The 27,980-nt window shown below is 45.9% G+C and overlaps 1 protein-coding gene across 7 annotated transcripts in view; it reads left to right on the top strand.

Moving 5' to 3' along the window:
• Positions 1 to 27,980, top strand: part of CIBAR1 (CBY1 interacting BAR domain containing 1) — a 1,541,282-nt gene that overhangs the window by 912,493 nt on the left and 600,809 nt on the right. For 6 of the 7 annotated variants that reach the window (XM_044067346.1, XM_044067347.1, XM_044067349.1 and 3 more), the window contains one exon: positions 13,027 to 13,131. The exons of the other annotated variant lie outside the window; for it this stretch is intronic. In XM_044067346.1, the coding sequence (XP_043923281.1) occupies positions 13,027 to 13,131 (105 nt within the window). The remainder of the gene's footprint in view (positions 1 to 13,026; positions 13,132 to 27,980) is intronic. 7 annotated transcript variants of the gene reach the window in all.

Here is a 27,980-nt window from a genome sequence, read left to right as displayed (position 1 = left end):
AAGGGTCAGAGGGGGGCAGTAAGATGTGGTTCAAGAAGTCCCAGAGGTTTTTCTAGGCTGCACAGGGTGACTCCTCCTTCAGAGGCAGAGGAGGAGGAAGAAGTGGTAGACATTGCCCTAGAGGCAGGGGCAGTCTGCAAAACCAGGGAGGTCACAATTTCTTTCGGGGCCGGCCTTACCAGTGCTTCTGATTTGGGGCCGGTTGGGGGTCGCATTTCTTTGTATCCAGAAGCCTGGCTGGGTATCACTCAAGACAAGTGGGTACAAAGAATTATTACCAGAGGTTATGTCATACCCTTTTCTCTTCTACCTTTTGTTCCCAAGAAGATCCCGGATGTTCCACCCAATCACAGGGATCAGGCAACTGTGGAGTTCAACAAGTTGCTGTCAAAAAGAGTCATCCAAACAGACCAATTAGGATCCAGAACTTACTCCAGATTCTTTTTAGTGCCAAAACGTCCAGGGGACTGGAGGCACATTCTGGACCTCAGCAGATTGAATGAGTCAGTAAAGGACAAATGGTGACACTGCAGTCTATACTCCCGTTGTTAGGGAAAGACAATTGGATGTGCTTAATAGATCTCCAAGACGCCTACTACCACATAAAAATGGACAGGGCATCGAGGAGTCATCTACGCTTCCGGCTGGGAACCAGTCACTACCAGTCTCATCCTCTACCCTTTGGTCTCACCACAGCCCCCAGGGTGTTCACCAAATATATGGCAGTAGTGACAGCTCATCTGAGACATCGAGGATTCCAGGTGTTTCTGTATCAGGACGACTGGCTCTTGACCGCCCCCACCAGGCATCTACTTCTTCAGACCAGGGACGCTACTACTCAGCTTTGTGCCCAGCTGGGAATTTCTATAAATTGGGAAAAATCTGCCTTGTTGCCCTCTCAATCTGTGATTTTTATAGGTGCAGAGATAGACACAGTGGACATGTTGGCTCATCTTCCTGCCGAAAGGGCACAGAATCTGGTTCTTCAAATTTGGTGTCTTCTCCCCTTACGAAAGGTCAAAGCCAAGATTATTCTGCAGCTTCTAGGGACCATGGCTTCCACCATATTACTAGTACCATAAGCTAGGCTACACATGAGAATTCTTCAGTGGCTCCTGTCATCCCAATGGTCTTTTCAGTACTTACCATTATCTCATCACATTCTGCTGACAGAATCTTGCAAGAAGGACCTCCTTTGGTGGACACTACCCAATCTGCTAACCACAGGCACTTTATTTGTTCCTCACCAACCCATTGCCCACTGTGACCACATATGCCTCACAGATAGGGTAGGGGGCATTATCTTGGCAGGACTGTCCAAGGCACATGGCGAGATCACGACGCTCACCTGCATATCAGCGTTCTAGAGATGAGGCCAGTGCTCCTGGCATTGCAAGCACTTCATGACCTTCTGCCTCTGGGGACTATTGTAATACAATCAAACAACATGTCGGTAGTATGGTATATCAACACACAGGGTGGAACCAAATCTTACCCACTTTGTCGAGGGACCATGCGAGTTTGGAAATGGGTGATCTCTTCCCAGCGTTTTCTGGTGGCAAGGCACATTCCAGGGACAACCAACGTGATAGCCGACAAGCTCAGCAGGGCAATCCTGATGCCTCACGAGTGGTCTCTGAAACAGGAAACAGCGGAATAGATTTTCCGCAGATGGGGAGAGCCTTGCTGCGACCTCTTTGCCAGTCCAATAAATGCCAAATGCAGCAGTTACTTTTCCCTCATCCCCCCTCCGGGGAGTCACCGAGAGATGCACTTGTACACGATTGGCCACTGGGTCTCCTGTATGCTTTTCCTCCCTTTCCTCTCATTCCCAAGGTTATTCAGAAAGCGAAACGGCTGGGAAGCAAATGTATCCGAATTGCTCCTTACTGGCCTCGTCAGGTTTGGTTCCCCTTTCTCGGGCCTCTTCTCCTAGACAACCCTTGGATTCTGGACCCAGCTCCAGACCTGTTGACTCACATGTCAGGTTCGCTTCATCCCTCCTTACACACCCTCAATTTGACAGCGTCGCTGCTCCAGTTCCATCCCTAGTCAGGCTTCACGACTTCTCACTCTTTGTGACTCATATCCTTACATCTTCTCATAAACCTTCCACTAGGAGACTATATTCCACTAAATGGAGAAGATTCTCTCTCTGGGTGGAGAAAATGAATGTTGACCCTTACACTGCCTCCATTCCTGTGGTTTTGGAATTCCTGTCTGTGCTTTTTCAGCAGGGATCTGTGGCTGCCACTATCAGAGTTCAATTGGCAGCGATTTCAATTTTTCATCTAGGTTTTCCAAATTCTAACCTGATGTCACATAAGCTGTGCAAAACTTTCCTTAAAGGTGCCACTTTGGTAAGACACCCCTTTCAAGAACCTGTTGCCTCATGGGATTTAAATTTTGTGTTATCCAAATTAACTTCTCCACCCTTTGAGCCTTGTCATTCATCCTGTTTGAAATTCCTGTCTTGGAAGATGTTTTTTCTGGTGGCTATCTCATCGGCCAGATGGGTGTCAGAGTTGCAAGCATTGTCTGTAAAACCCCCTTATCTGATTTTTCACAAAGGGGTGTCCCTTCTTACTAATCCATCTTTTGTCTCCAAGGTCTGTTCCTATGCCACCTTGAATCAATCCATAGAACTTCGGTGTTCTTTCCAAATCATTCCAATGCAGCTGAATACAGGATGTTAAGTTGCCTATCTCGCCTTCATTCTTGCTGGATGGGTTCGGAGCCGATCCTCGGCTCCGACTCGGCCAATACTAAAGCTCGAGAGCTACTTCCACCGGCCCTAGGCTCCCCATATCCCACAATGCTAGGCGGTAACTCCTCAGATCTCGTTTGCCGCTAAGCTGACGAGTTGTGCTTCCAACCGGCTCTTCAGGTCAGTTATTTAGATAGTCTTTTTTGCTAAATAGTCTGTCAGCCAGACTCACAGAACAAAGAGTAGCAGACATTCACAAACAGGTTTCCCTTCTCTTACGACAGAACAAGGTCAAGGTCAGACTGGATGTTCTTCATTCCACATTGCTGCAGTCCTAACTATTGGGGTAGTCCGCTGTCCAGTCGGCCCGAATACCAAAGTATATGGCTGACGTTGGTCTGGGCGCATTAGACTGACGTCAGTACGTCAGGGTACTAATGCGCATGACCGACGTCATATCCTCAGTCTTTTTTGCCGCATGGTCCGATGCAGAAGCAATTTTGCGAGTGCAGGTTGGCGTTCTGAAAGTTTCTGAAGTCAGAGTTTCAGACCGAATCAAAGTTGGCTAAGTACCCCGTTGGGGATTATTTTGGTTTTTTCTTGCCTCAGTATTTAACCGGATGTCAGAAAAAGTGAATAACTGTATTTCTTGTGGGAAACGGATACCTCATAGGGATTATCATACTTTGTGTATACCTTGTTTAGGGCCTGAGCACGACGTTGTTGGATGCCGCTCTTGTGCTAGATTTAACAAACGCACTATTAAGAGAAGGTTAGACTGTGCCAGGTTAGTGTTTGGGAAGCGTTGTAATTATAAAATGCCGTCGGATGCTCCGACTCCGGCTTCGGCCAAAAAGCGCAAGGACAAAGCAGCAAAGCCTAGGGGAAGAACCGACAGTCCCAGACGCCGGTTCTTTGGAAGGCTCTGTGCAGCCGGACGTTCTGCCAGGTGTTTCTTTGGCGTCTCACGGGGAGACTTTACTGTTACAGGATGTATCCTCTCAGGAAGTAGGCCAGGCTGAGGGGGCTTCTCAGGTGGCTGTTCTTCCCTCTCTTCCTAAGGTGGTTAGAGCCTCCCCTTCTGTTTCCAAGACTTCTTTGAGAGGCAGGCCAAGTGTAGCTTCAGTGGGGGTTTCTCCTAGTGCTTCAGGGTCTTTGCCTAAGAAACATATGCTTAAAATGGCAGAGGATTTGATTACTATGATAAGAGGTTCTATGCCCCTCCTGATAAGAGGTCTAGGGTGGAACCTGAGTTTGAGAGTTTTGAGCAATGTTCGAGGCTTCTGAGTCTTCGGCTGAAGACTTGCAGGAGTATCCTCCTTATTCTGATTCTGATGTGGATGATTCTACTCCTTCGCTTCCCTCCTGAGGATTTTTCATTTTCAGAGACTCTACATTCCATGAGGGAGCATTTTAAATGGGAAGGTCAAGATTTCTCTGATTCCAGGAAAAGGCTTAGGGAATTCTTGTTTTACCCCAGCATAGGCCTTTAGCTATACCTCCTGTTCTGAATGTGGTGGAAGATGTTTTTGCAGAGGCTTCCCTGAATCCTGATTCTTTGCCTCCTGCCCCAGTTAAACCGGATAGGTATTATAGGGTGCCTGAAGCTCATAAGTATCTTTTAAGAGTCCTAGGGCAGACCCGAAACTGTCTCTCAGGGGCCTAAAGGTGTGAAGGCCTCAGTTGTTAAAAATCCTGTCCCTCCTGATAAAGAGGCAAGGGCTTTGGATAGATGGGGAAAGAAAGTGTATACTTCTTCCACTTTAGCCATGAGGCGTTGAATTGTCAGTTTCACATGTTAAAATATCAGAATTATCTCCTTTCACAACTGAAATCTAAGGTGGATGCTCTGGCGGAAGGTATTGAGTGTAAAGAGTTGCAGGATTTAGTTCATGTGTCTGAACAGGTGGGCAAACATTCCTTGCAGTGTGGTTTTGATGCTGTGCAGGCCTCCTCGAGGGTGGCTGCCACTGGTTCTGTTCTTCGGAGGCACGCCTGGTTGAGAGATCAGAATTTAGCTGAGCATGTTAAAACGAGGATTTTGGATGCTCCTTTACAGTCTGATGTGTTGTTTGGTTCACCAGTGGAAGCAGTCTTAAAGAAAATGGAGGACAAAGCTAAGTCTATGCAAACTGTTAAGGATTTTTTGCAGGTGCAGCCTCCAGTTTAGTAGAAATTGGCCTTCTAAGGGATGGACTTATCCTGCTTATGATTCCCAGTCTAGGGGTAGGTCTAGACGTGGTAGGGGCAGAGCTCAGGGTTCCTTTAGGCCTAGGACAGGAGTTCCCCTGCTCAGACTTCTAGTGAGGGCAGGGGTCAGTCCTTTCGTAAGCAGACCCAATGACCTGCCTTTCCAGCTGCCAGTTCATTCTCGCCTGGCAGCACCTTTGGGAGGAAGGCTGTCTCTTTTCAAAGAAAATTGGGATTTAATTACCCAAGACAGATGGGTTCTGGATATCATTCACCACGGTTACAGGTTTTATTTCCATACCTTGCCTCCTTTCAAAGGCATGCCAGACATTCCTCCTCTACAAAGAACAGAGGCTCACAAGCAAATTTCTCTGTTGCTCCAAATAGGGGCCATTCAGCCAGTTCCTGTACCAGAAAGAGGCCTAGGATTTTATTCTCGCCTGTTCCTAGTACCGAAGAAGGGGAACACGTGGAGACCAATTTTGGATTTATCTATCCTCAACACTTATCTGGACATTCCCAAGTTCAAAATGTTGACGTTACAACAGCTTTTACCTCTGCTGGGCAAAGATCACTGGATGGTAACTTTAGATCTCAAGGAAGCTTACCTTCATGTGCCTATAAGACTAACTTGCAGGAAGTATCTGCGTTTTCGAGCTGGAAATTCTCATTATCAGTTCTCTGCATTGCCCTTTGGCTTATCTACTGCGCCCAGAGTATTCACAAAGGTTCTGGCTCAAGTGATAGCTTACTTCAGGCTAAAAGGAATCCAAATCTATCCTTACTTGGACGATTGCCTGATTCTGGCTCAAGAAAAGGAAGATCTTCTACAGCATTTGGAATATGTCATAGCAGTGCTAAGATGCCTAGGGTATTCTGTGAACGAAATAAAGTCCAGTCTAGTACCCTCTCAAGACATGTGCTTTCTGGGTGTGAGACTGAATACAGCAGCCCAGATGGCCTTTTTAACCCCGGACAAACAAAAGAATCTTTCCAATTACTTCCATCACCTATCTCTTCAGTCCGGGCTGACTGCAAGGACAGTCCTTCAAGCCTTAGGGTTCATGGCATCTTGTATTCTGGTGCTTCCCAATGCCAAACTGCATATGAGGAAGCTGCAATGGTATCTCAAAATGTATGGACACAGCACTGCCAGGATTTGGACACTGTCATTCAAATAATACCTTGCATTCAAAAGGAATTTTTGTGGTGGGCTCAGGAATGTCACCTAAACAAGGGACTCTCTGTGACCCGGCCAGAGGCGAGTCAGATTCTAACGACAGATGCCTCAGACATTGCTTGGGGAGCTCATCTAAATGGAAAGTGGATACAAGACAAGTGGCCTGCCAGACTACAGCATCTACATATCAACATGAAAGAGATGTTAGCAGTCCAGTTTGCATTAATGGCTTTCAAGGAATTACTTCTTCCAGGGCAGGTGTTGATTCTAACAGACAACACAACTGTCATGTGGTACATCAACAAACAAGGCGGAACACATTCTTACCCATTGTGCACGCAAGCAATGATTTTATGGGAGACTGCGCTCAGCTTGCAACTAACTCTTCCGGCATGGTTTCTGCCGCGAGCTCAGACGTCCTTAGCTGATGTCTTACGAAGACAAATCCTCGTTCCCTACGGGTGGAAACTGGATCTTCATGTATTTCAAAAGTTGACAGTGTCCTGGGGAACTCCAGACATAGATCTGTTCGCTTCTCCAATAAACCACCAGCTGCCAAAGTTTTGCACAAAGAGGTTTCATCACACAGCTTGGAAAGTGGATGCTCTTTCTTTCAGTTGGAAAAATCTTCATGTGTATGCTTTCCACCTCTGCCTCTTCTTCCAAAGGTGCTTCTAAAGGTCAGACAAGACAAGCCAAGGATGATTTTAATAGCTCCAGATTGGCCTCGCAGCACTGGTATCCATTACTGAGGAGTCTGGTAAGGAAGCCTCCATGGCCTTTACCTTTGATTCCACACCTGTTGTCTCAGAGGGACGGTCATCTGCTCAATGTCAAGCTTCACTCTCTTCATCTGACAGCCTGGCATATTCTGTTTTGAAAGACAGCAGGTCTCGACTTCCTCAACAAGTTTTAAATGTGATTATGGAAGCCAGAAGACCTAGTACAAGGAAAGTGTACGCAGAAAAATGGAAGAGATTTTTATTTTGGAGTGCAGCAAACAATTTGGAGATTTCTGAGCCTAATTTGAGTGTGGCTCTTCAATATCTTACTGAGTTATTGGACAAAGGTTTGTCTTTCTCTTCCATTAAGATTCATGCTGCAGCAATTTCAGCTCACTATGATTGTGACCCACCATTGTTTTCGCATCCTTTGTTCAAGCAATTTCTTAGAGGGGCAAAGAATATAAGACCCCACGTAGAGCTCCTACTCCTGCTTGGGATCTCAATTTTGTGTTGGAGAAACTTACTCTACAACCTTTTGAGCCTCGGCTACTGCTGAATTGAAATACTTGTCATGGAAGACTGCTTTTTGTTGGCCATTACTTCTGCAAGAAGGGTTTCTGAGTTGCAGGCCCTTATGGCAGTGGAGCCTTTTTGATTTTTCATAAGGATAGGGTATCTTACGTACTAATCCTTCCTTTATGCCTAAGGTGGTTTCTAGTGTGGCTTTAAACCAAACTATTCATTTGCCTACTTTTTATGCAGAACCCCAAAATAAAGGGGAAAAGATTTTGCACACTTTAGATGTACACAGGCAATTGCGTTATTATTTGAGCAGGACTAAGGATTTTAGGCAGTCTCAGCAGTTGTTGGTTTCCTTTGCTTTGAGTTCACAGGGCAAGCCTGTGTCAAAACAAACTATTTCTAGGTGGATTGGGTGTTGCATTGCATTTTGTTATTCCCATCATGGCAAGGAGATTCCAGCTGGGATTAGGCCTCATTCCACTAGGGCTACTGCCACTTCAACAGCATTTCTAAGGGGGGTGGCAACTAAGGATATTTTGGAGGCAGCTACTTGGAGTTCAGTGCATACTTTCTCTAAGCATTATCACCTTCCTCTCTACTCTAAGTCTAGGGCTGGTTTTGCCACAGCTATTTTGCAAGGCATGTTGTCAGTTCCTGCTTCCTTATGATTTGCCAGCCTCCCTTACCTCTGCTTTGGGATTCTACCCAATAGTTAGGACTGCAGCAATGTGGAATGAAGAACATAGTACAGTTTTGTACCTACCATAAATGTAGATGTTCGAGGATCCACATTGCTGCAGTCCAATTTACCCTCCCTCCTTCCCTCTGTGTTTAGGGGTGGTTGTGTAGGTGAGGTTGTCTTCTGCTAATTTTGTATATATTGTACATATTTTTGGTGCAGGTATGTTTGGAGTTTTTGGGTTTTGGCCTTATCTTTTCAGGGTCTTCTGACATCTGGGGCAAGAAAAGACTGAGGATATGACGTCGGTCATGCGCATTAGTACCCTGACGTACTGACGTCAGTCTAATGCGCCCTGACCGACGTCAGCCATATACTTTGGTATTCGGGCCGACTGGACAGCGGACTACCCCAATAGTTAGGACTGCAGCAATGTGGATCCTCGAACATCTACATTTATGGTAGGTACAAAACTGTACTTTTTGAAAGTCCTAGGGATTATGGCGGCAGCTATTCCTCTCCTCCCCTTTGCCCGCTATTACATGAGGATTCTACAGTGGATGCTTTTCACTCAGTGGTCCTTTCAACTTCTACCAATGTCCCACACTATTAGCATAACTCAATCATGCAGGAATCATCTTCTATGGTGGGTTACCTCCCCACGACTTCTTCTAGGCAGACCCTTCACCCCTCCCACCCCTGGCTGCAACTCTGACAACGGACGCCTCCCTGATAGGGTGGGGGGGCATTACCAGGGCAGGACAGTCCAGGGCACGTGGCAGCCGATCGAGTGCCACTTGCACATAAATGTTCTAGAGATGAGAGCAGTGCTTCTAGCGTTGCAAGCCCTTCAAGACTCTCTTCCCAAGGGAACTATAGCAATTCAGACGGACAATATGTCCGTAGTGTGGTACATCAACAAATAAGGCGGAACCAAATCTTACCCCTTATGTCGAGAAGCACTCAGACTGTGGCAATGGGCAATCTCTTCTCAGCGCTTCCTGATAGCAACGCACATTCCCGGCAAGTCAAATGTGATAGCAGACAGATTGAGCAGAGCAATCCTCATGCCTCACGAGTGGTCTCTGAAGAAATCAGTATTGGAAGAAGTTTTTCGGACTTTCGGCCATCCTTGCTGCGATCTTTTTGCCACTCCCCAAAACAGCAAGTGTACCGAGTTCTTCACCCTCTTGCCCCTACCAGGTCATCCCGTCAGAGACGCTCTAGCTCACGATTGGCCTCCGGGGCTGCTATATGGCTTTCCCCCCTTCCCACTGATACCTCAGCTGATTTGGAAAGCCATCGCCCTGAAGGCATTAATGATCCTCATTGCCCCTTATTGGCCTCGACAAGTTTGGTTTCCCTTTCTTCATCGTTACCTCTTGGCGCAACCATGGCATCTGGACCCAGTTCCAGATCTCTTGATCCATCAATCGGGTCAATTGCACCAATCCCTTCCCTCCTTGAACCTCACAGCGTGGTTCCTCCAATTCCAACCTTAGCCAGACTTCCCTTAATATCTCACTCAGTTAGAGATATTCTGATAGCTTCTCATAAGTCTTCTACCAGGAAGATTTATAGCAGCAAATGGAAACGTTTCTCTTTATGGGCAGTGTCCAAGAAAATAGACCCCTTTACTGCTCCTATTCAGTTCATTCTTGATTTCCTAGCTGAACTTTTCCAAGCAGGTTCCTCTCCTTCTACTATCAGAGTTCAACTGGCGGCTATATCTAATTTTCATGTGGGAGTGTCAGAGTCTTCTGTCATGTCCCACAAACTCTGTAAAGCCTTTCTCAAGGGAGTTTTTCTTCTTAAGCCCCCTGTCAAGGATCCACCTCCTCCATGGGATCTGAACTTGGTTTTAGCATCTTTGATTCTATCCCCCTTTGAACCTGCAGCTTCATGTTCTATGAAGTTGCTGTCTTGGAAAACACTTTTTCTAATAGCCATCACTTCGGCTAGAAGGGTTTCGGAACTTCATGCTCTATGCTGTTGTCCTCCGTATCTGATTTTTCACAAAGATAGAGTTTCCTTGCGTACCAATCCATCTTTTTTGCCTAAAGTGGCCTCTCAAACAAACCTTAATCAAAATATTGATCTTCCAGTTTTTTTCCCCAATTATAGCAACAGGTCAGAACAAAAATTGCACTCTTTAGATGTTCATCGCCAACTAAGGTATTATTTAGACAGGACTAAACAGTTCAGAAAAACAGACCAACTGTTTGTGTCCTATGCGGAAGGCAAGATGGGTCTTCCAGTCTCTAAAGTGTCACTTTCGAGATGGCTTACTTCTACGATTACCTATATTTATGAGATCAGACACCAACAATTGTCCTCTAAGCCTAGAGCTCACTCTACAAGGGCATTAGCCACTTCCATAGCCTTTCAGGATAGGCTTCCTATTGACTCTATTTGTTCAGCAGCAACTTGGGCCTCACCTCATACCTTCATTTCTCATTACAAGTTGGGCATAGCCTCCAGAGACCGTGCCAACTTTGGTTCCACTGTCCTCAAGAGTCTGTTCCGATAGGCCGCCCGGGACAAGGTGCTAGGGACGCGGTCCCATCCAGCAAGAATGAAGGCGAGATAGACAACTTAACATTAAGAAGTTATGTACCTACCATAACGTTCCATGTTAGTTGTCTTCTTCTCGCCTTCTTTCTTGCGTCCCACCCTCCTTCCCCATAGCCTGGACAGACCTAGAAGAGATAAATTGTGACCACTTTGATCTTTCTCCCACTGTTTTACCACCTCTATATACCTCTGTTAGGTTTAAGTCACCTTACATTCAGCCCTATAGAGGTGGATTACCCTTCTCCATATTATGGAGACCTTTTCTTGCTTGGCCTAGCTTTCAAAAAAGATCTGAGGAGTTACCGCCTAGCATTGTGGGATATGGGGAGCCTCGAGCCAGTGGAAGTAGCTCTCGAGCTTTAGTATTGGCCGAGTCGGAGCCGAGGATCAGCTCCGAACCCATCCAGCAAGAAAGAAGGCGAGAAGAAGACAACTAACATGGAACATTATGGTAGGTACATAACTTCTTATTCCACCAGCTAGATGTCCATAGACAATTACGTTTTTATTTGCACCGGACTAAAGACATCAGGAAATCAGATCAATTATTCATTTCCTTCTCCAAATCCAGGTCAGGCTTATCAGTTTCCAAAGTAACTCTCTCTAATTGGATTTCTAGCTGTATAGCTTATGTTTACAGTTCTGAGGGTAGACCTTTACCCTTTAAAATCAAGGCTCATCCTACCAGATCTTAGTCTACCTCTGCAGCCTTTCAAGCCAGAGACCCACTTGATAATATTTGTGCAGCAGCTACGTGGGCTACCCCTCACACTTTTATCACTCATTACAAATAGGATTTAATCTCCAGGGGTAGAGCATCATTTGGTTCCACGGTACTCATGAGTATTTTTCCTTGAGCCACCCAAGAATAAGGCACTAGGGACACTGTCCCATATGTAAGAATGAAGGTGAGATAGGATTACAGAACATAAAGTTATGTACTTACCGTAATGTTCCGTGTTTGTAGTCCATCTCACCCTTCATTCTTATGAACCCACCCTCCTACCCCCAGCCTGGAAGTACCTAGAGACAGAAAAATATTGTTGTTCTTTTTTTATGGAGACCTTTTAGTATTGGCTTTGTTGATATTTTTGTTATTATCACTCCTAGTTAGCAGCAAACAAGATTTGGGTGCACCATGGGATACCTACCTAACCATGAGCCAACAAGAAGATTTCCAGCTTGTAAATAGGCTGAGTCAGAGCCGAGGATCGGCTCTGATCCCATATGGAAGAGTGAAGGGTGAGATGGACTACAAACATGGAACGTTATGGTAAGTACATAACTTTTTTTTTTTTTTTTTGTTCCCAGCATTTTCCTTTCAGGGCTCAATCTCCTTCTGTATGTTGTTATAAAAGCTTTGAAGGGCATGGCGTGGAAATCTGTTTTTTTAATCAGCTCAAGCTGACGGTTTGGGTTTATGGAAGGTGCTCGAAAGTATTGGCATTTGGTTGTCAGTTATATCTCTGGCATGATCACTGACCACCTCAAAAAAACCCAGCTTTACTCTGTAGCTTATCGCCTACTCCGAGGTGATCTCTGCCTAACATATAAAGCTATGTCAAACCCAGAGCTGTTGGACATGCTACACCTAAAGAAATCCCAATCTCTCCAAGCTACACGCTCTAGGGACCTAAACCTTGTCACTACAATAAACAGGACACACTGGAGGGATAGATTCCTGTCCCAGAGACTTCCTATACTCTGGAACAAGCTACCCATCTATGTCAAGCGAAGTTCTTCATTAGCACTCTGCAAGAAAAATCTTGATGAGTGGATGGGAAATAGGAAATACACCCCGGGGATCACTTCTATGTCTCTGCTTGACAGTGGCACAGGAAAATAACTTTCTTGGGTGGCGTAAGCTATGGGACCTTGCTGGCTAGGCTTACATAGGCCCTTGGGCTGATAGCCTAGTACCTACCTATGAACCTATGATATAACCTATTTAGCTAAGGCTACTGCAGCACTGATCATTCGAGCATCTACTGTTATGGTAAGTTTAATTACACAACTGTACTGTCTCCATCTGTTTCACAGAAAGCTACCAAATTAATTTATTTAACCAAAAATATAGATTTGGCTTTATGGGCTTTTTACATATTTATTTGTGATTTTACCATGGTATTGAATTCTTTGTTTTATTATTCATCTTTGAATTAAAGGTTTTGGTAAAACCTTTTGAGTGCAAACCCTTCTCATTTTTTATGTTAATATCTGTTACTTTGTTAAAAGGTGTGGGTGCTAAAACTTTTAATTTACAGACTGGTTTTAAGGATGTCAATAAAAGCAATTAACTGTTGTGCTTAACAATTTTAAGTGCATTTTTCTTATATTTTATGCAGCCTGCTGGTAGTTTTAGAATGCAGACTTGGTTGTACTTTTAAAAACTCAGAGGGATTTTTTAATTATGTATTATGAGCCTTTGAAATAACTGTTTACATGTTAGGCTGAGTCTGAACTGCAGAGAGCTACAATGGATGCTACACGAACAAGTCAACAGTTAGAGGAAACAATTGACAACTTTGAAAGGAGCAAAATGAAAGATATCAAGGTAAGTAAATGGCTTACTGGATTTGGTTTGAGTAACTTTTCATAACTTTGAACAGACTTTTATTGTCTTATTTAGTAGTTGTTTTCATTACTTTATCTCTGTGTGAGTGCTTACTTTCATCACTCATAGATTCATATGTGGTTAATAGTATACTGGCATAAGAGCCATTTTAAGCCTAGCCAAGCTTACCCCAAATTTTTCAAAATATCACTGACATGTTAATACTTCAAGAAATTTTACAGTTATGATATAGGCTTGCGCACATTAAGCATTCACAGGTTGCCCCTGTACGTTAGAGACATAGGTGCAAAACCAGAGGTAAATTTGAGAAATCGCATCCATTTGTCCAAGTTACATTTGAATAGGGTTAGAGATGAGCTTTGCTTAACATATTCCACCAGAGAAAGGGAAATCTTTGAAACACTTACCTTGTCCCGCCAGTGTGTCCTGTTTATGTCACAGACAAGGTTTAGGTCCTTGGATTGGGTATTTCTGCTGCTAAATGTTTTCTGGATGTGCAGCAGATCCATCTATGTGGCATCAGCAGATGCCTTGTAAGCTAGGCTTAGATCAATACACAGCAGTCTATAGGAGACCGAATACAGGGATGCGGCTTTGAGACGGTCCACAGAAGGCTTGTTGTTTACTCCCTGCATTCTTTTTGTGAGGAACATCTGTGGTCTCTCAAGCTATTGCAAGTGCCTGGTCAAATTTATGCCAAGGGGTGCATTGCGCTCAATGATTGATATGATGAAAACAGAGTACAGCACAGCAGTGACTTCCTTGGACATGGATGCCATGCCATTACATACAAGTTATGCAAAACAGAATTAATTTCTCCCCACAGTGGGCATGTGGCAGTCAAAGGTCAGGTCACTGTCAAGATACATTCACTGACTCCTGACCACTGGGTCTACTTTTAAGGGTGTCTTATCAGTGTGGCAATTTCCGGGGGTGGCTGTGTTTCCAAATGGTACTATTTTGTATTTTTCTGCTTTTTTACTTTCTTCAAGGGTATCTATGTCTTTAGGGTATTCATTGACTGCACCTAGTTTGCAATCATCTGTAAACTTGATCAGCAAGAGGCCCTTGGCATTTACCTTGACTTCAGTGATTTAGATGCCAAAAAGAAAAGACCCCAGCACCAATACCTTGTGGAGCTGAATTCCCCTGTGCTAACTGCCCCTGTCCTCTCATTGAGCCAGCTGGCTGCACATTAGGTGGCCAAGGCTAAATTTGCGATAAAAATAGCTTCATTTTATGTTTATGCCTAATTTTGTAAGTTTATCTACAATGCCAGAGTGAGATATTGTGTCAAACACCTTAGGTTAAGGTGGGCAGTATATATTGATCTGATATTGTTAATCCTCGTTCATTCCTTATACATGGGTATCGGTTCTGCCCTCGGAACCGAGCCGGCCATTTTCCAAGTTCGCGTCAGCTTCAAACTCTCGAGCTAAACTCTTACCCACAATCCCCCTCTCCCTGTTACTTCAGATTTTGTTTGCAGCGTTGCCGTTCGGTCATGTCAAGCTACTTCTCTTGAGCTAAGTACAGTCATTTGTGTGATAGTGATTACTTTTCTGTCAGAAAAGTTCATATTTTATTGTCTCTTACCCTATCCCATCTAGCGTACATAATTTCTTTGGGTTTTTCTGCTTCTTTCTTTACCACTTTTACCACGAGGTATTCTCTTTTTACCATAGTTGGTAGTCCTTTTCCTTTTTCTTTCATACCTTCTCTTGTACCATTGCTGGTACCTTTTCTATTAATTTGCTGTCATGGCAGATAAGAAAGGTAGTCCGGGGTTTAAGTGGTGTTCTGATTGTGGACACAAACTGCTTACTTCTGATGCACACTCTGTGTGTTTATTGTTTGGGAGCTTCCCATTTGTCTGTTGACCCACCCTGTACTATTTGTGAGAGCATTTCTAATAGAACCTTGTTGGAAAGGAAAACCAAGCTGTTACTGAAGGGACTTCTAAAATCACCCTTTTCAGAGGCTATTTCTGGGTCGCAGGCCTCAACCCCTCCTAGAGCCCATAAGAAAACCTTGGATGTTCCTAGTAAGGCTAAATCTTTGCCTTCATCCTGCCAACCAAAACCTAAAAAGGCTAAAGTTTCGGCAACGGAGCTGACAGCCCCAGTGCTTTCGGTGCCTAGACCTTCAGCACCGAGGCCTTCGGCTCCATTAGTGATTTCGGCTCCGTCTTCTCCTGCAGCCTTCAGTATATTGGCACAGAGGGGCTCCTCGGTTCAGACAATTACCACTGTATCGACACCGACCGTTCAGTCGGCACAGACTTTGACTGCATCAGCTCCAAGATCTTCCTCGGAACCGACGCCTTTATTGTTGACTCCAGTTTTGTCAGTTCCAGCTTTGACACCGACAATCACTTCGGCACCGATCCCTGTATTGGTGCAGACCATGACCTCGGCACCAGTAACTTCTTTGGTGCAGACAACAGTAGTCCAGTCTGCCTTGGCACTGTTGTCCTTGTTGCGGGCAGATGAGATGGGCACGGATTCTGCCTCTTCTGTGGACAGGCCTATTTCTCCCTCAGTCTCCGTGAGGTCCACTAGAAGCCTTTCCAAACATATGTTGCATTTTGTGGACCAGGTACTCTTGGTCAGAGGTATCCCACCCCTCAGGAACTATCTTTCCTTAGGAGGTGATCACCCATCTCCAAAGACCCCTTCTTATTCTCCTCCTTCATTGCCTTTGAAGTCCATGGATGTTCATCGTGTTTCACTGTTGCAGTCATGACTGTAGGGTTCTCCCCTGCCGGCAGGCAGCCCTCGGTCGGCCAGAATCCCAAAGTCTGGGTCCGGCGTTGGCTGTTCAGCCATGCTTCCTGACGTCAGAGCGCCAGGAGTACAAAGCTGACAGCCGACGCCATCTTCTCCAGTCTTTCTTGCCGTGCGGTGATAGCAGTTCGCATTTGCCGGTCGGCGGACTCCTGACGAATTTTACTGATATACTTCCGAAGACTTTCTTCTCCACTCAAAGCTAAGTACCCCGTTGGGGAAACTTTTTTCTTGCTCCACTCCGATGTCAGAAAAGGTTAATAATTGTATTTCATGTGGGAAGCAAATACCTCATAAGGATTTTCATTCTTACTGTATTCCTTGCTTGGGCCCTGACCACGACGTAGCTAGTTGTCGGTTTTGTGCTAGATTCAATCAACGTACAATTAAGCGAAGGTACGATTTTGCTTTTCATTACTTCGGTAGGCGCTTTAACTACAAAATGTTGTCGGATACGGTCCCGGCTACTGGAGTTCATAAACGTCGCAAGGATAAAGACAGGCCTCCGAGGTCCAAATCTGATGATAACGCACAAGCGGAGCCAGCTTCAGGTTCGGCCGTCGTCAGTGAGGCGCTTTTGCAGCCCCTGTCGTTGGCCATTTCAGAACCGATGGCCGAAACGGACTCTCATGAGGAGCCAACCAGGCCTTTAAATATTTCTGTTGCAGGACCTTCGGACAACGCTCCTTCGGATGGGTCCGGAGCCGCTGTGCAGGTACCGGCTTCCGAAGGGGTTTTCAGGCCTACTTAGCTACTAATAAAGGCAAAGCCAAAGACAAAGGCAAAGACTTCTTCAAAATCAAAGACTTCTACACAGGCTTCTTCTGAACCGGCTCCCAAGTCACAAAAACAGTTACTCAAGATGGCGGAGGATTTGATTACTATGATTAGGGGTTCTCATCCCCCTCAAGACAAAAGGCCAAGGCAGGATATTTCTTATGATTCCTCTGATCAGGCTTCTGTTTCCTCAGTTTCTTCTTCTGATCAGGAATATTCTTTCCCTCCTTATGAGGATTCTGATGCTGAAGAATCCATTCCTTCAGCTTCTCCCCCTGAGGATTTCTCTTTTGGGGAAACCTTGCATGAAATGAGGGAACATTTCCACTGGGAAGGATAGGAGTATTCGGAATCCAAGAAAAGGCTGAGGGAATTTCTTCTTCTTCCCCAACATAGACCCCTGGCTATCCCTCCTGTTTTGGATATTGTGGATGATGCCTTTTCTGAGGCTAACTTAACCCCTGACTCTTTCCCTCCTGCTCCTGTGAGACCTGATAGATATTACAGGGTTCCTGATTCCCATCAGTTTTTATACAAGAACCCTTCTGCTGACCCTGAAACCATTTCCCAGGGTCCTAAGGGAGCTAAGGCCGCTTCTGCCAAAAATCCTACTCCTACTGAAAAGGATTCTCGATCCTTAGAAAGATGGGGCAAAAAAGTGTACACTTCTGCTACTTTGTCCATTAGGGCTTTAAACTGTCAGTTTCATATGTTTAAATACCAGCAATTTCTATTGTCTGTCTTAAAACAAAAGCTTACTTCCATTTCTGCCTGTGCAGAGGATAAGGAATTACATGATTTATTGCATGCCACTGAACAGGTTGGGAAGCATGGTTTACACTGTGGATTTGATGCCTTGGAGGCTTCTTGTAGGGGTGTGGCCTCTGGCACAGTCATTAGGAGGCATGCATGGCTAAAGGAACAAAATTTACGTGAACAGGTAAAGGCAAAATTATTGGATGCTCCTGTTCAGCCTAATGTTTTATTTGGATCAAAAGCTGAAGAGGTGATTAAAACGATGGAGGATAAGGCGAAATCAATGCAAACAGTTAAAGATTTCTTACAAGTACAGCCTCCTAGATTTAGCAGGAATTGGCCTTCGAAAAATTGGTCCTTTCCCACTTCAGACAGGCCTCAGAGGGGTAGATATAGACGTTCCAGAGGGAGGCCTCAATCACAAGCTGCTTATAGACCAAGACAGTGGACTGCTTCCACCCCTAGGGGAGGAGAGGACAGGTCACAATCTCAAAAGAAACAAACTCAATGACTCCCTCTGTGGGGCTACAGGGATTTTTTCCCTGGAAGCCCCTCTCGGAGGAAAACTCTCTCTTTTTTATCAAAATTGGACTGAAATAACCCAAGACAAATTGGTTTTGGATGTGGTTTTAAGAGGTTACAAATTCCATTTTCATACCTTGCCAAGGCCAAGCGGATGGCCAGACCTTCCAAAACATCAATGGACGGAGGCCTTAAACCAGGTGGAAGCTCTTTTGGCTATGAATGCCATAGAACTGGTTCCTCTTTCAGAGAGGGGAAAAGGGTTTTATTCAAGGCTCTTTCTAGTCCCAAGGAAGCAAAACTCATGGAGACCCATTCTGGATCTGTCGGTCTTGAACACCTTTCTAGAGATTCCAAAATTCAAGATGCTTACTCTACAGCAGCTACTTCCAATGCTGTCCAGAAATGCATGGATGGTAACTTTGGATTTAAAGGAGGCATATTTACACATTCCCATCAGGCAGGATCGCAGAAAATACCTCAGGTTCATAGGCAGATCGAGGCACTTTCAATTCTCTGCGCTGCCCTTTGGATTATCTACTGCGCCCAGGGTCTTCACCAAATGCCTGGCACCAGTAGTAGCTTACTTACTCCCTCCTGTCCCCTCTTATTTTTACTTTTCACCATTCTTCTGAGGTGTATTTGCAAAGGTTTGGGACCTTTTCATTTTGGGACTCCTGACATCTGGGGCAAGAAAAACTGGAGAAGATGGCGTCGGCTGTCAGCTTTGTACTCCTGGCGCTCTGACGTCAGGGAGCATGGCTGAACAGCCGACGCCGGACCCAGACTTTGGGATTCTGGCCGACCGAGGGCTGCCTGCCAGCAGGGGAGAACCCTACAGTCATGACTGCAACAGTGAAGACACTCAAACATCTACATTTATGGTAGGTGTACACAACTGTACTATATAGCACAGCCTTCCCCTTCTGCGGTCCCCTTTATGGATCTCACTAAGGAACCGCAGTTGCCTTTATGGCAGGAAAGTTTTGCTACGACCCAGGATGTCAGTTGTGACACGTATAGTTTGCTGCTCCACAGCCATCCAGGGATTCCAGATCAGCAGGCTGAGCCACTTAGGGGAGGGCTGACTTCTGTCCTAGACATGCACTTCTCTTCGAGTGGACCAGCCTTCCAACTGATGTAGAAGGCTTTCGCTACTGCTGGTGATACCGGACACTCTATACCTCCGCCCTCCTCTGGTACACTGGTTTCACAAGTTGCACCTAGCGGACACCGGGTGCAAGGGCCGCAGGACATATTCCCTCAGGAATCCCCTTTTCTGCTGTCTTCTCCAGCTTCTCCCGCTGAAGAGGTCCACCAGAAAAGTTCGTGTAAGAGAAAGCACATGGACTCCACAGAGGAGTCCCTCACCGAAGAGACAGATTTCGATGAGGGGGGAAGGATCCCCTCGGTCACTCTCTGAGGTATCCTTTGGTGATATCCTTGAAATCCTGAAACAGAGAGGTGACTGGCAGTCCTCTAATCTGACCACTGAGGAATATGTGTTCCTGCAGGCTTTTCGTGCCCGGCCCCCTACCCCTGGGTTACTCCACCTGCCGATGAACTTGTCTGGCTCATCGTGCAGCATGCTTGGAAGGCTCTTGATACCGTCAAAGCTATTCCCCGGAGGCCAGCTAAGATCTTGTCCTCTCCTGCTTCGGATCCCCATTGGTCCAAAGGTCTTCTGTTGATGCTTTGGTGGTGGCGGCCACAACAAAAAAGGATCTGGCAGAAGAAGAAAGCCAGACTGTCCATCCACCTAACAAAATGGCCCGGGCCCTGGACAGGATAGGGAAGCGCACCTTTGCTTCAGCGACCTTTGCTATCAGGTCCCTGAATTATATGGCATATTTTACCAGGCTTTAAAGGGATCTGGTTTCTGAGCTCTCTGAAACCTTGGCTGGTGCCGTATCTGATGAGGTCCATGACAAAGTGGCCTCTCAGCTGGCCACCATTGAATCTATATCAAACTCCCCTATGCGACTGATATCTCATGCATCAGATGGAATAGCTAGAGCAGCGGGTTCAGCTGCGGTCTTGAGACGACACACCTGGATGCGCTTGTGCAACTTCGCAGAACCCTTTAAGTCTTCTTTTCTTAATGCCCCCATTGAGGCCTCCTCGTTGTTTGGGCCCAAAGTTAAAAGCACACTGGCCAGATGTGAACAGGACAGTAAGACTCTTTCTGCCATAGGTATCCGTTATTCTTCCCTTCAATGTGCTTTCTCCAGAAACCAAAAGAGTGGGAAGATATGGTTCAAGAAATCTCAGGGTCCTTTCTGTGACACACAGGCCGAGTTCTTCCCCATAGGCAGAGGGGGAAACTCACAGGAAAGACTCTCCTTTCGAAGCAGAAGGGGTCCGCGTAACCAGGGTTCCAGGTATTCTTTCCCTGGTTAATCCTACCAGCACTCCTGAAGAGCGGCCCAAATCCTTTCCTCTGGAGGTGGTTGGGGGACGTTTCTCCTTGTACCCTTCTGCCTGACTAACCATCACCACTGATTCTTGGGTACAAAGGATTATAACCAGAGGTTATCATATCCCCTACGATCTTTGTCCAGTCCCTTCAAAAAATCTTCCCGACGTTCCCCACCCAGTCAAAGGGAAGAAGCAGCACTAGAGATAGAAAAGCTGCTAAGAAAGAGAGTCATCCAAATAGTCCTTCCAGACCAGATAGGATCCGGATTCTACTATTTTTGGTGCCAAAGAAAACCGGGGACTGGAGACCAATTTTGGATCTCAGTGTATTGAACAAGTTTTTGAGAGTACAAAAATTCTGGATGGTCACAATACAGTCTATCCTCCTGCTTTTGGAAAAAAGATGATTGGATGTGCTCTATAGATCTTCAAGATGCGTACTACCACATAAAGGTGGACAGGCCATTAAGAAGATTTCTGCGCTTCTGTGCGGGAGCCAGTCACTACCAGTTCAGAGTACTGCCCTTCGGACTCTCTACAGTCCCCAGAGTGTTCACAAAGTGCATGGCAGTTGTCACAGCTCACTTGTGACTTAAAGGATTCCAGGTGTTTTCCATACCTAGACGACTGGCTCACCCCCCCCCCCCCCGACATCTACTGGAAAAAGTCCTGGCATACTCTCTCCTCGCTGCTCAAAGGCTAGGCATAACCGTAAACTGGCAAAAATTCAATCTCACCCCATCTCAGTCGACAGAATTCATAGGGGTTATCGTGGACACAAAAAAACTGCAGAGCTGCTATTCCAGAGCGCAGAATTCTAAGGATAAAGCAACAGCTAATTCCAATCCTTTCAAGGGAAAAATCCATGGCTCACTCGGTTCTACAGCTGCTGGGTTCCATGGCAGCCTCCATCACCATTGTTCCCCTGACCAGGTTTCGCATGAGGCTTCTACAATGGCTACTGCTCACCCAATTGTATCCTTTTCAGCATCCTCTTTCAGCCATGATTCAGGTAACCTACAGGTGCAAACAGGATTTAAATTGGTGGATGACACACAATCTCTCACAATGGTTTCGCCCCTTCTCCCCCCAGCAACCCCAGGCCACAGTGACCACGGACACCTCCCTGATGGGGTGGGGGGGCCATATCAGGGACAGACAGTCCAAGACACTTGGTCCGAACTGGAGGCCCATCTGCATATAAATGTTCTAGAGCTGAGGGGGGTGCTTCTGGCGTTGCAAGCATTCCATCCCTTGCTGCCTTCTGGGACAATTGCGATTCAATCAGACAACATGGCGGTGGTCTGGTACATCAACAAGCAAGGTGGAACCAAATCTTACCCCCTTAGTTGAGAGGCCATGAGGATATGGCAATGGGCGATGGCTACCAACCGTTGTCTTCTAGCAATGCACATTCCCATGAGTTCCAACGTGATAGCAGACAGACTCAGCAGGTGCATTCTTCAACTTCACAAGTGGTCCCTGAATCCCTTGATAGTTGCAGAGATCTTCCACCACTGGGGTCGTCCTTGCTGTGACCTGTTTGCATCCCCGACCAACTACAAATGCAGCAACTACTTCGCCATGATTCCCCCTCCGGGACAGTCACCCAGGGATGCTCTAGTCCACGATTGGCCCTTGGGTCTTCTTTACACATTTCCACCCTTTCCCCTCATTCCCCAGTTTCTGAAGAAAGCCCTTCGGTTGAAGAGCAAGGTGATCCTCATAGCACCATATTGGCCTCGACAGATTTGGTTCCCCTTCCTTTGGCTTCACCTACTAGATCGACCATGGATTCTCCATCCAACCCCGGAGTTGATCTCACATCCACATAACCTGATTCATCCCAACTTGAACAGCCTGAAGCTCACAGCTTGGCTACTCCAAATGTTCATCGTGCATAAAGCTGCAGTCATAACAGATAGGTTCTCCTGCCGTCAGTCGGCTGAATTCCAAAGTCTAGGTCCGGCGTCGGTTTTCGTCACTTCTTCCCTGACGTCAGTGCGACAGTCATAACAGATAGGTTCTCCTGCCGTCAGTCGGCTGAATTCCAAAGTCTAGGTCCGGCGTCGGTTGTCTTCACTTCTTCCCTGACGTCAGTGCGACAGGGGTATAAAAGAACCTGCCGATGCCATTTTCTTCAGTCTTTCTTGCCGCACGGTGCCCGAAACAGAAGCAGTTCGCAAGTGCCGGTCGGCCAGCTCCTGAAATTACGAAAATTTGGAAACCGAAGTCTTCTTGAAAGCTAAGTACCCCGTTGGGGAAACTTTTCTTGCCTCAGACCGATGTCAGACAAAGTTAATAATTGTATTTCATGTGGGAAGCAAATACCGCATAAGGATTTCCATTCCCTCTGTATACCTTGTTTAGGCCCAGACCACGACGTCTCGGTCTGTCGCTTTTGTGCTACATTCAACAAACGCACCATTAAGCATCGGGCAGAGTTCGCCCCGCATTATTTTGGAAAAACATTTAACTACGTTATGTCGTTGGATACTCCTGACTACAGTTTTGTCTAAAAAACGCAAAAAGGACCGACACATGAGGTCCGCGGCCTCTACCGACACCACGCCAAAGCCGACTACACGTGGTCCGGTTCTCAGCGAGGCACCTACGCAGCCCCTGACTACCGACGACACTTCATTGGCGGTGTCTCCTGTGCCCGAGGTCGCAGGCTCCTCGGCCCACACCCAGACTACAGATACCGAAGCCACTCCTGGAGTTGAACCTCAAAATGTGGATAGGTCTACCTCCACTCAAGGTGTCTTCAGACCTTCCTCTTCCTTTTCCATTAAGGCCTTCACTAAGTCTAAAGCAGCCATGCATTCTAAGAGACAAGCTACACAGGGCCCATCTCCAGGCCCCATGCCTAAAAAACAGATGCTTAAAATGGCTGAGGATTTAATTTCTCTTATCAGGGTTTCTCAACCTCCACCGGACAAAAGGCTTAGAGTGGAGGAAGAATCCCCCTCCTCAGATTAGGGCTCCATTATTTCAGAGCACACTGATGATCAGGAACATTCTTACTCCCCTTTTGAAGACTCTGATGCAGAGGAGTCCATTCCTTCTGTATCCCCCCCAGAGGATTATTCATTTGGGGAAACTTTGCATACCTTAAGGGAACACTTCCACTGGGAAGGCCAGGATTATTCAGATTCCAAGAAAAGGCTTAGGGAATTTCTCTTGCTACCTCAGCACAGGCCTCTGGCTATACCCCCTGTCTTGTTCATCCTAGATGATGTTTACTCGGAGGCCTGCCTTAACCCGGATTCTCTGCCTCCAGCCCCAGTCAAGCCTGACAGGTACTACAGGGTTCCTGACTCACACCACTTTCTATACAAAAGTCATGCTGCTGACCCAGAAACCATCTCACAGGGCCCCAAGGGAATTAAGGCCTCCACTGCTAAAAATCCATTACCTTCCGAGAGAGATTCCAGATCCTTAGAAAGGTGGGGAAAAAGGTATATACCTCGGCTACCTTAACCATGAGGGCCTTAAACTGTCAGTTCCATATGCTAAAATACCAACAGTTTTTGTTATCACAATTGAAAAGTAAAATGTCACAACCTGAACAACCAGACTTGAAGGAGTTGCAGGATTTGATGCATAGTGCAGAACAAGTGGGTAAGCATACCTTACAATGTGGTTTTGATGCTCTAGAGGCCTCATGTAGAGCTGCTGTTACAGGATCAGTCATACGTAGACATGCCTGGCTCAAGGAACAAACCTTGCCTGATCATGTCAAAGCTAAATTACTAGATGCCCCTCTACAAAAGGATGTATTATTTGGTGCTAATGCTGAGGAGGTATTAAGGAAAATGGAGGAAAAGGCTAAATCAATGCAACTGTGAAAGATTTTCTACAGGTACAATCCCCACGCTTCAGTAGAAATTGGCCTTCCAAAATTGGTCCTTTCCAGCCACGGACAGACCCCAGAGAGGTAGATACAGGCACCGAGGGGCAGAGGACAATCCGAAGGATCGTTTAGAGGCAGACAATGGCAAGCTCCTACACAAAGAGGTGGTGAGGATAACTCGCAATCATTCAGAAAGCAAGCCCAATGACTTTCCCTTTGCATGCCAAGCAAGATTCAAATGGCAGCACCCTTAGGAGGAAAACTGGCATTATTTTCAAAAATTGGCATATTGTCACAAAGGACAAATGGATCCTGGACATTATAAACAGAGGCTACAGATTCCATTTTCACACCCTTCCAAAAATGAGAGGCATGCCAAACCTGCCACACAATCAAAGGGCAGAGGCACAAAAGCAAATTACAGATCTTATAGACATGAAAGCTATTCAAGAGGTACCTACGCATAACAAGGTCAAGGTTTTTATTCCAGACTATTCCTGGTACCAAGGAAGGGAAAAGATTGGAGACCTATATTGGACCTATCCATCCTAAACACTTTCTTAATCGTACCAAAATTCAAGATGCTCACATTACAGCAGCTTCTTCCCATGCTGGGCAAGGAGTCTTGGCTGGTAACATTGGGCCTCAAGGAGGCATACCTGCATGTCCCAATCAGACAAAATTGCAGAAGATACCTCAGATTTCTTGCAGGTTCAACCCATTATCAATTCTCTGCATTGCCCTTTGGTTTATCTACTGCGCCCAGAGTATTCACGAAATGCCTGGCATCAGTAATTGCCTACTGCAGACTTTAAGGGATACAGATATACCCATATTTGGACAACTGCCTGATCCACGCGGACAGCAAGCACATTCTTCTGAAACATCTGGCTTTTGTAATAAGGTTGTTGAATTCTCTGGGATACACAGTCAACAAAAAGAAATCAAGGCTAATACCCTCTCAGAAAAGAATTTTCCTGGGTGCCAACTTGGACACAAACACCCAGATGGCCTACCTCATGCCAGAGAAGGAGGGGCAACTAACTCAATACTTCAAAGCACTAGCAAATTACACCAGGCTGACTGCAAGGAAAATCCTGCAGGCTCTGGGATTCATGGCATCTTGCATCCTACTAATCCCATTTGCAAAGCTGCATATGAGGAAACTTCAATGGTACCTGAAAAACCTATGGTCTCAGCACAGCCACAGTTTGGAAACAATAATACCACTTATTCCATGTCTACAAAAGGAATTTCTGTGGTGGGCTCAAGCATGCCAAACAAACACAGGTCTCCCATTCAGCAAGCTCAAACAAATCAAGTCATCACAACAGACGCCTCGGACTACGCCTGGGGGGTGCACATGGCAGATCGGTGCGTTCAAGGCAAATGGTCCCAAAAAGATAAGCACCTTCACATCAATCAAAAGGAAATGCTAGCAGTAACAAATGCTATTATAGCTTTCAAAGACCTTCTGCATCCAGGTCAACTATTGATAAGGACAGACAACACCACAGTAATGTGGTACATAAACAAACAGGGAGGAACCCATTCATACCACCTGTGCAGGCTGGCCATGTCACTTTGGGACATTGCCCTGGAATTACAAATCGAACTTCAAGCACAGTACTTGCCAGGCAAGGAAAACACGCTGGCAGACAACCTAAGCAGGAATATGACAGATCCACAAGAATGGAAGTTGCATCCAAAAGTTTTTACAGAAATAATCCAAGCATGGGGAAGGCCAGACATAGATCTCTTTGCCTCCCACAAAAATCACGAATTGACAAAATTCTGCTCAAGGATTTTCCATCCAAAGGCCTGGAGAGTGGACGCTCTCTCTTTCAGTTGGACATCAATGACAGTTTATGCCTTCCCACCTCTTCCTCTGCTGCCCAGAGTTCTACTGAAAACCAGAGCAGACAGACCAAAGATGATTCTCATTGCTCCAGACTGGCCAAGACAACACTGGTACCCACTCCTGAGGAGCCTGACGCATTCACCACCATGGCCCCTGCCTCTAATGCCTCTTCTCCTGACTCAGCACAGCTTCAAAACACTTCACAGCCAGCTAAAAACTCTCAATCTAGCCGCATGGAAGATTCCTTAGCATCACAACAGACTCTACTCTCCAAGGAGGTGCAGGATGTTATTTTGGAGGCTAGAAGGCTGTCAACTAGAAAAGCTTACTCCACAAAATGGAAACGGTTTTGTGTCTGGAATGAGAAAAAGGGTCAGGATCCTGGAAAACTGAATTTACCTCAAATACTACAGTATCTAGATGAGCTGCTAACCAGTGGACTTTCATTCTCCTCCATCAAAATCCATGCCTCAGCCATTTCTGCAGAATACAACACTGATCCACCCTTATTCTCTCATCCTCTCTTAAGACAGTTCCACAAAGGGGCTAAGAAGCTAAGACCCCCAAGAAAACAACCAATACCTGCTTGGGATCTCAACTTCATTCTGGAAAAACTGACCTTGCCTCCCTTTGAGCCAGCTGCCTCATCAGATTTGCAATATTTATCCTGGAAAACAGCTTTCCTTCTGGCTATTACCTCAGCTCGTAGAGTTTCAGAACTACAAGCTCTCATGGCTGTGCAGCCTTTTATCATCTTCCATCAGGACAGAGTTTCCTTACGAACCAACACATCCTTTACGCCTAAGGTGGTATCCAGGGTAGCTTTGAATCAGGCCATACACTTACCTACCTTTTATCCTAATCCTCAAAACAAAGGGGAGAGATTATTACATTCCTTGGACATCCACAGACAACTACGTTATTATTTGGACAGAACAAAGCCTTTCAGAAAATCAGAACAGCTCTTTGTGTCCTATGCTGTAGGAGCTCAAGGAAAGCCAATTTCCAAACAGACAATCTCAAAATGGATAGCCCACTGCATACACTTTTGCTATTCTTTTCATGGCAAAACTGTACCTACAGGCATCAGATCTCACTCCACAAGGGCCACAGCTACCTCCGCAGCTTTCCTCAGAGGAGTTCCTACCAAAGATATTTTGGAAGCAGCCACTTGGAGTTCTGTGCATACCTTCTCCAAGCACTACCACCTACCATTATATTCCAAAAGTAGAGCAGGCTTTGCCACTGCAGTCTTGCGGGGCATCCTGGCTCCTCCTAGCTCCACCTAGTGCCTACCACCCCTTTCTTAGCTTTGGGATTCTACCCATCTGTTATGACTGCAGCTGTATGCACGATGAACATAGTACAGTTTTGTACCTACCATAAATGTAGATGTTCGAGTGCTAATACAGCTGCAGTCCAGGTTTCCCTCCCTTCTTCCCCTCTTGGGACAGGCCTATTGGCAAACACCTCCTCATACATCCTGATTGGGGTATTCATTTATGGTGTATTTGCTTGCAACTACTGTATTTTGATTATATTGCATTGCTTTATTATATAAATTTATGTATTGCCTTCCTTCTGGGGGCACCTGACATCTGGGGCAAGAAAAACTGAAGAAAATGGCGTTGGCTGGTTCTTTTATACCCCTGTCGCACTGACATCAGGGAAGAAGCGACGACAACCGACGCTGGACCTAGACTTTGGAATTCGGCCGACCTAGGACCCGCCTGACGGCAGAAGAACCCATCTGTTATGACTGCAGCTGTATTAGCACTTGAACATCTACATTTATGGTAGGTACAAAACTGTACTTTCCCTTGATTGCCAGGCAGAATGATCTTTCTTTACC

The sequence above is a fragment of the Protopterus annectens genome, chromosome 3.part1, assembly GCF_019279795.1.
Source record: "Protopterus annectens isolate FY-2018-M chromosome 3.part1, PAN1.0, whole genome shotgun sequence".
Lineage (NCBI taxonomy): Eukaryota > Metazoa > Chordata > Ceratodontiformes > Protopteridae > Protopterus > Protopterus annectens.
This window is presented reverse-complemented; position numbering and strand designations above follow the sequence as displayed.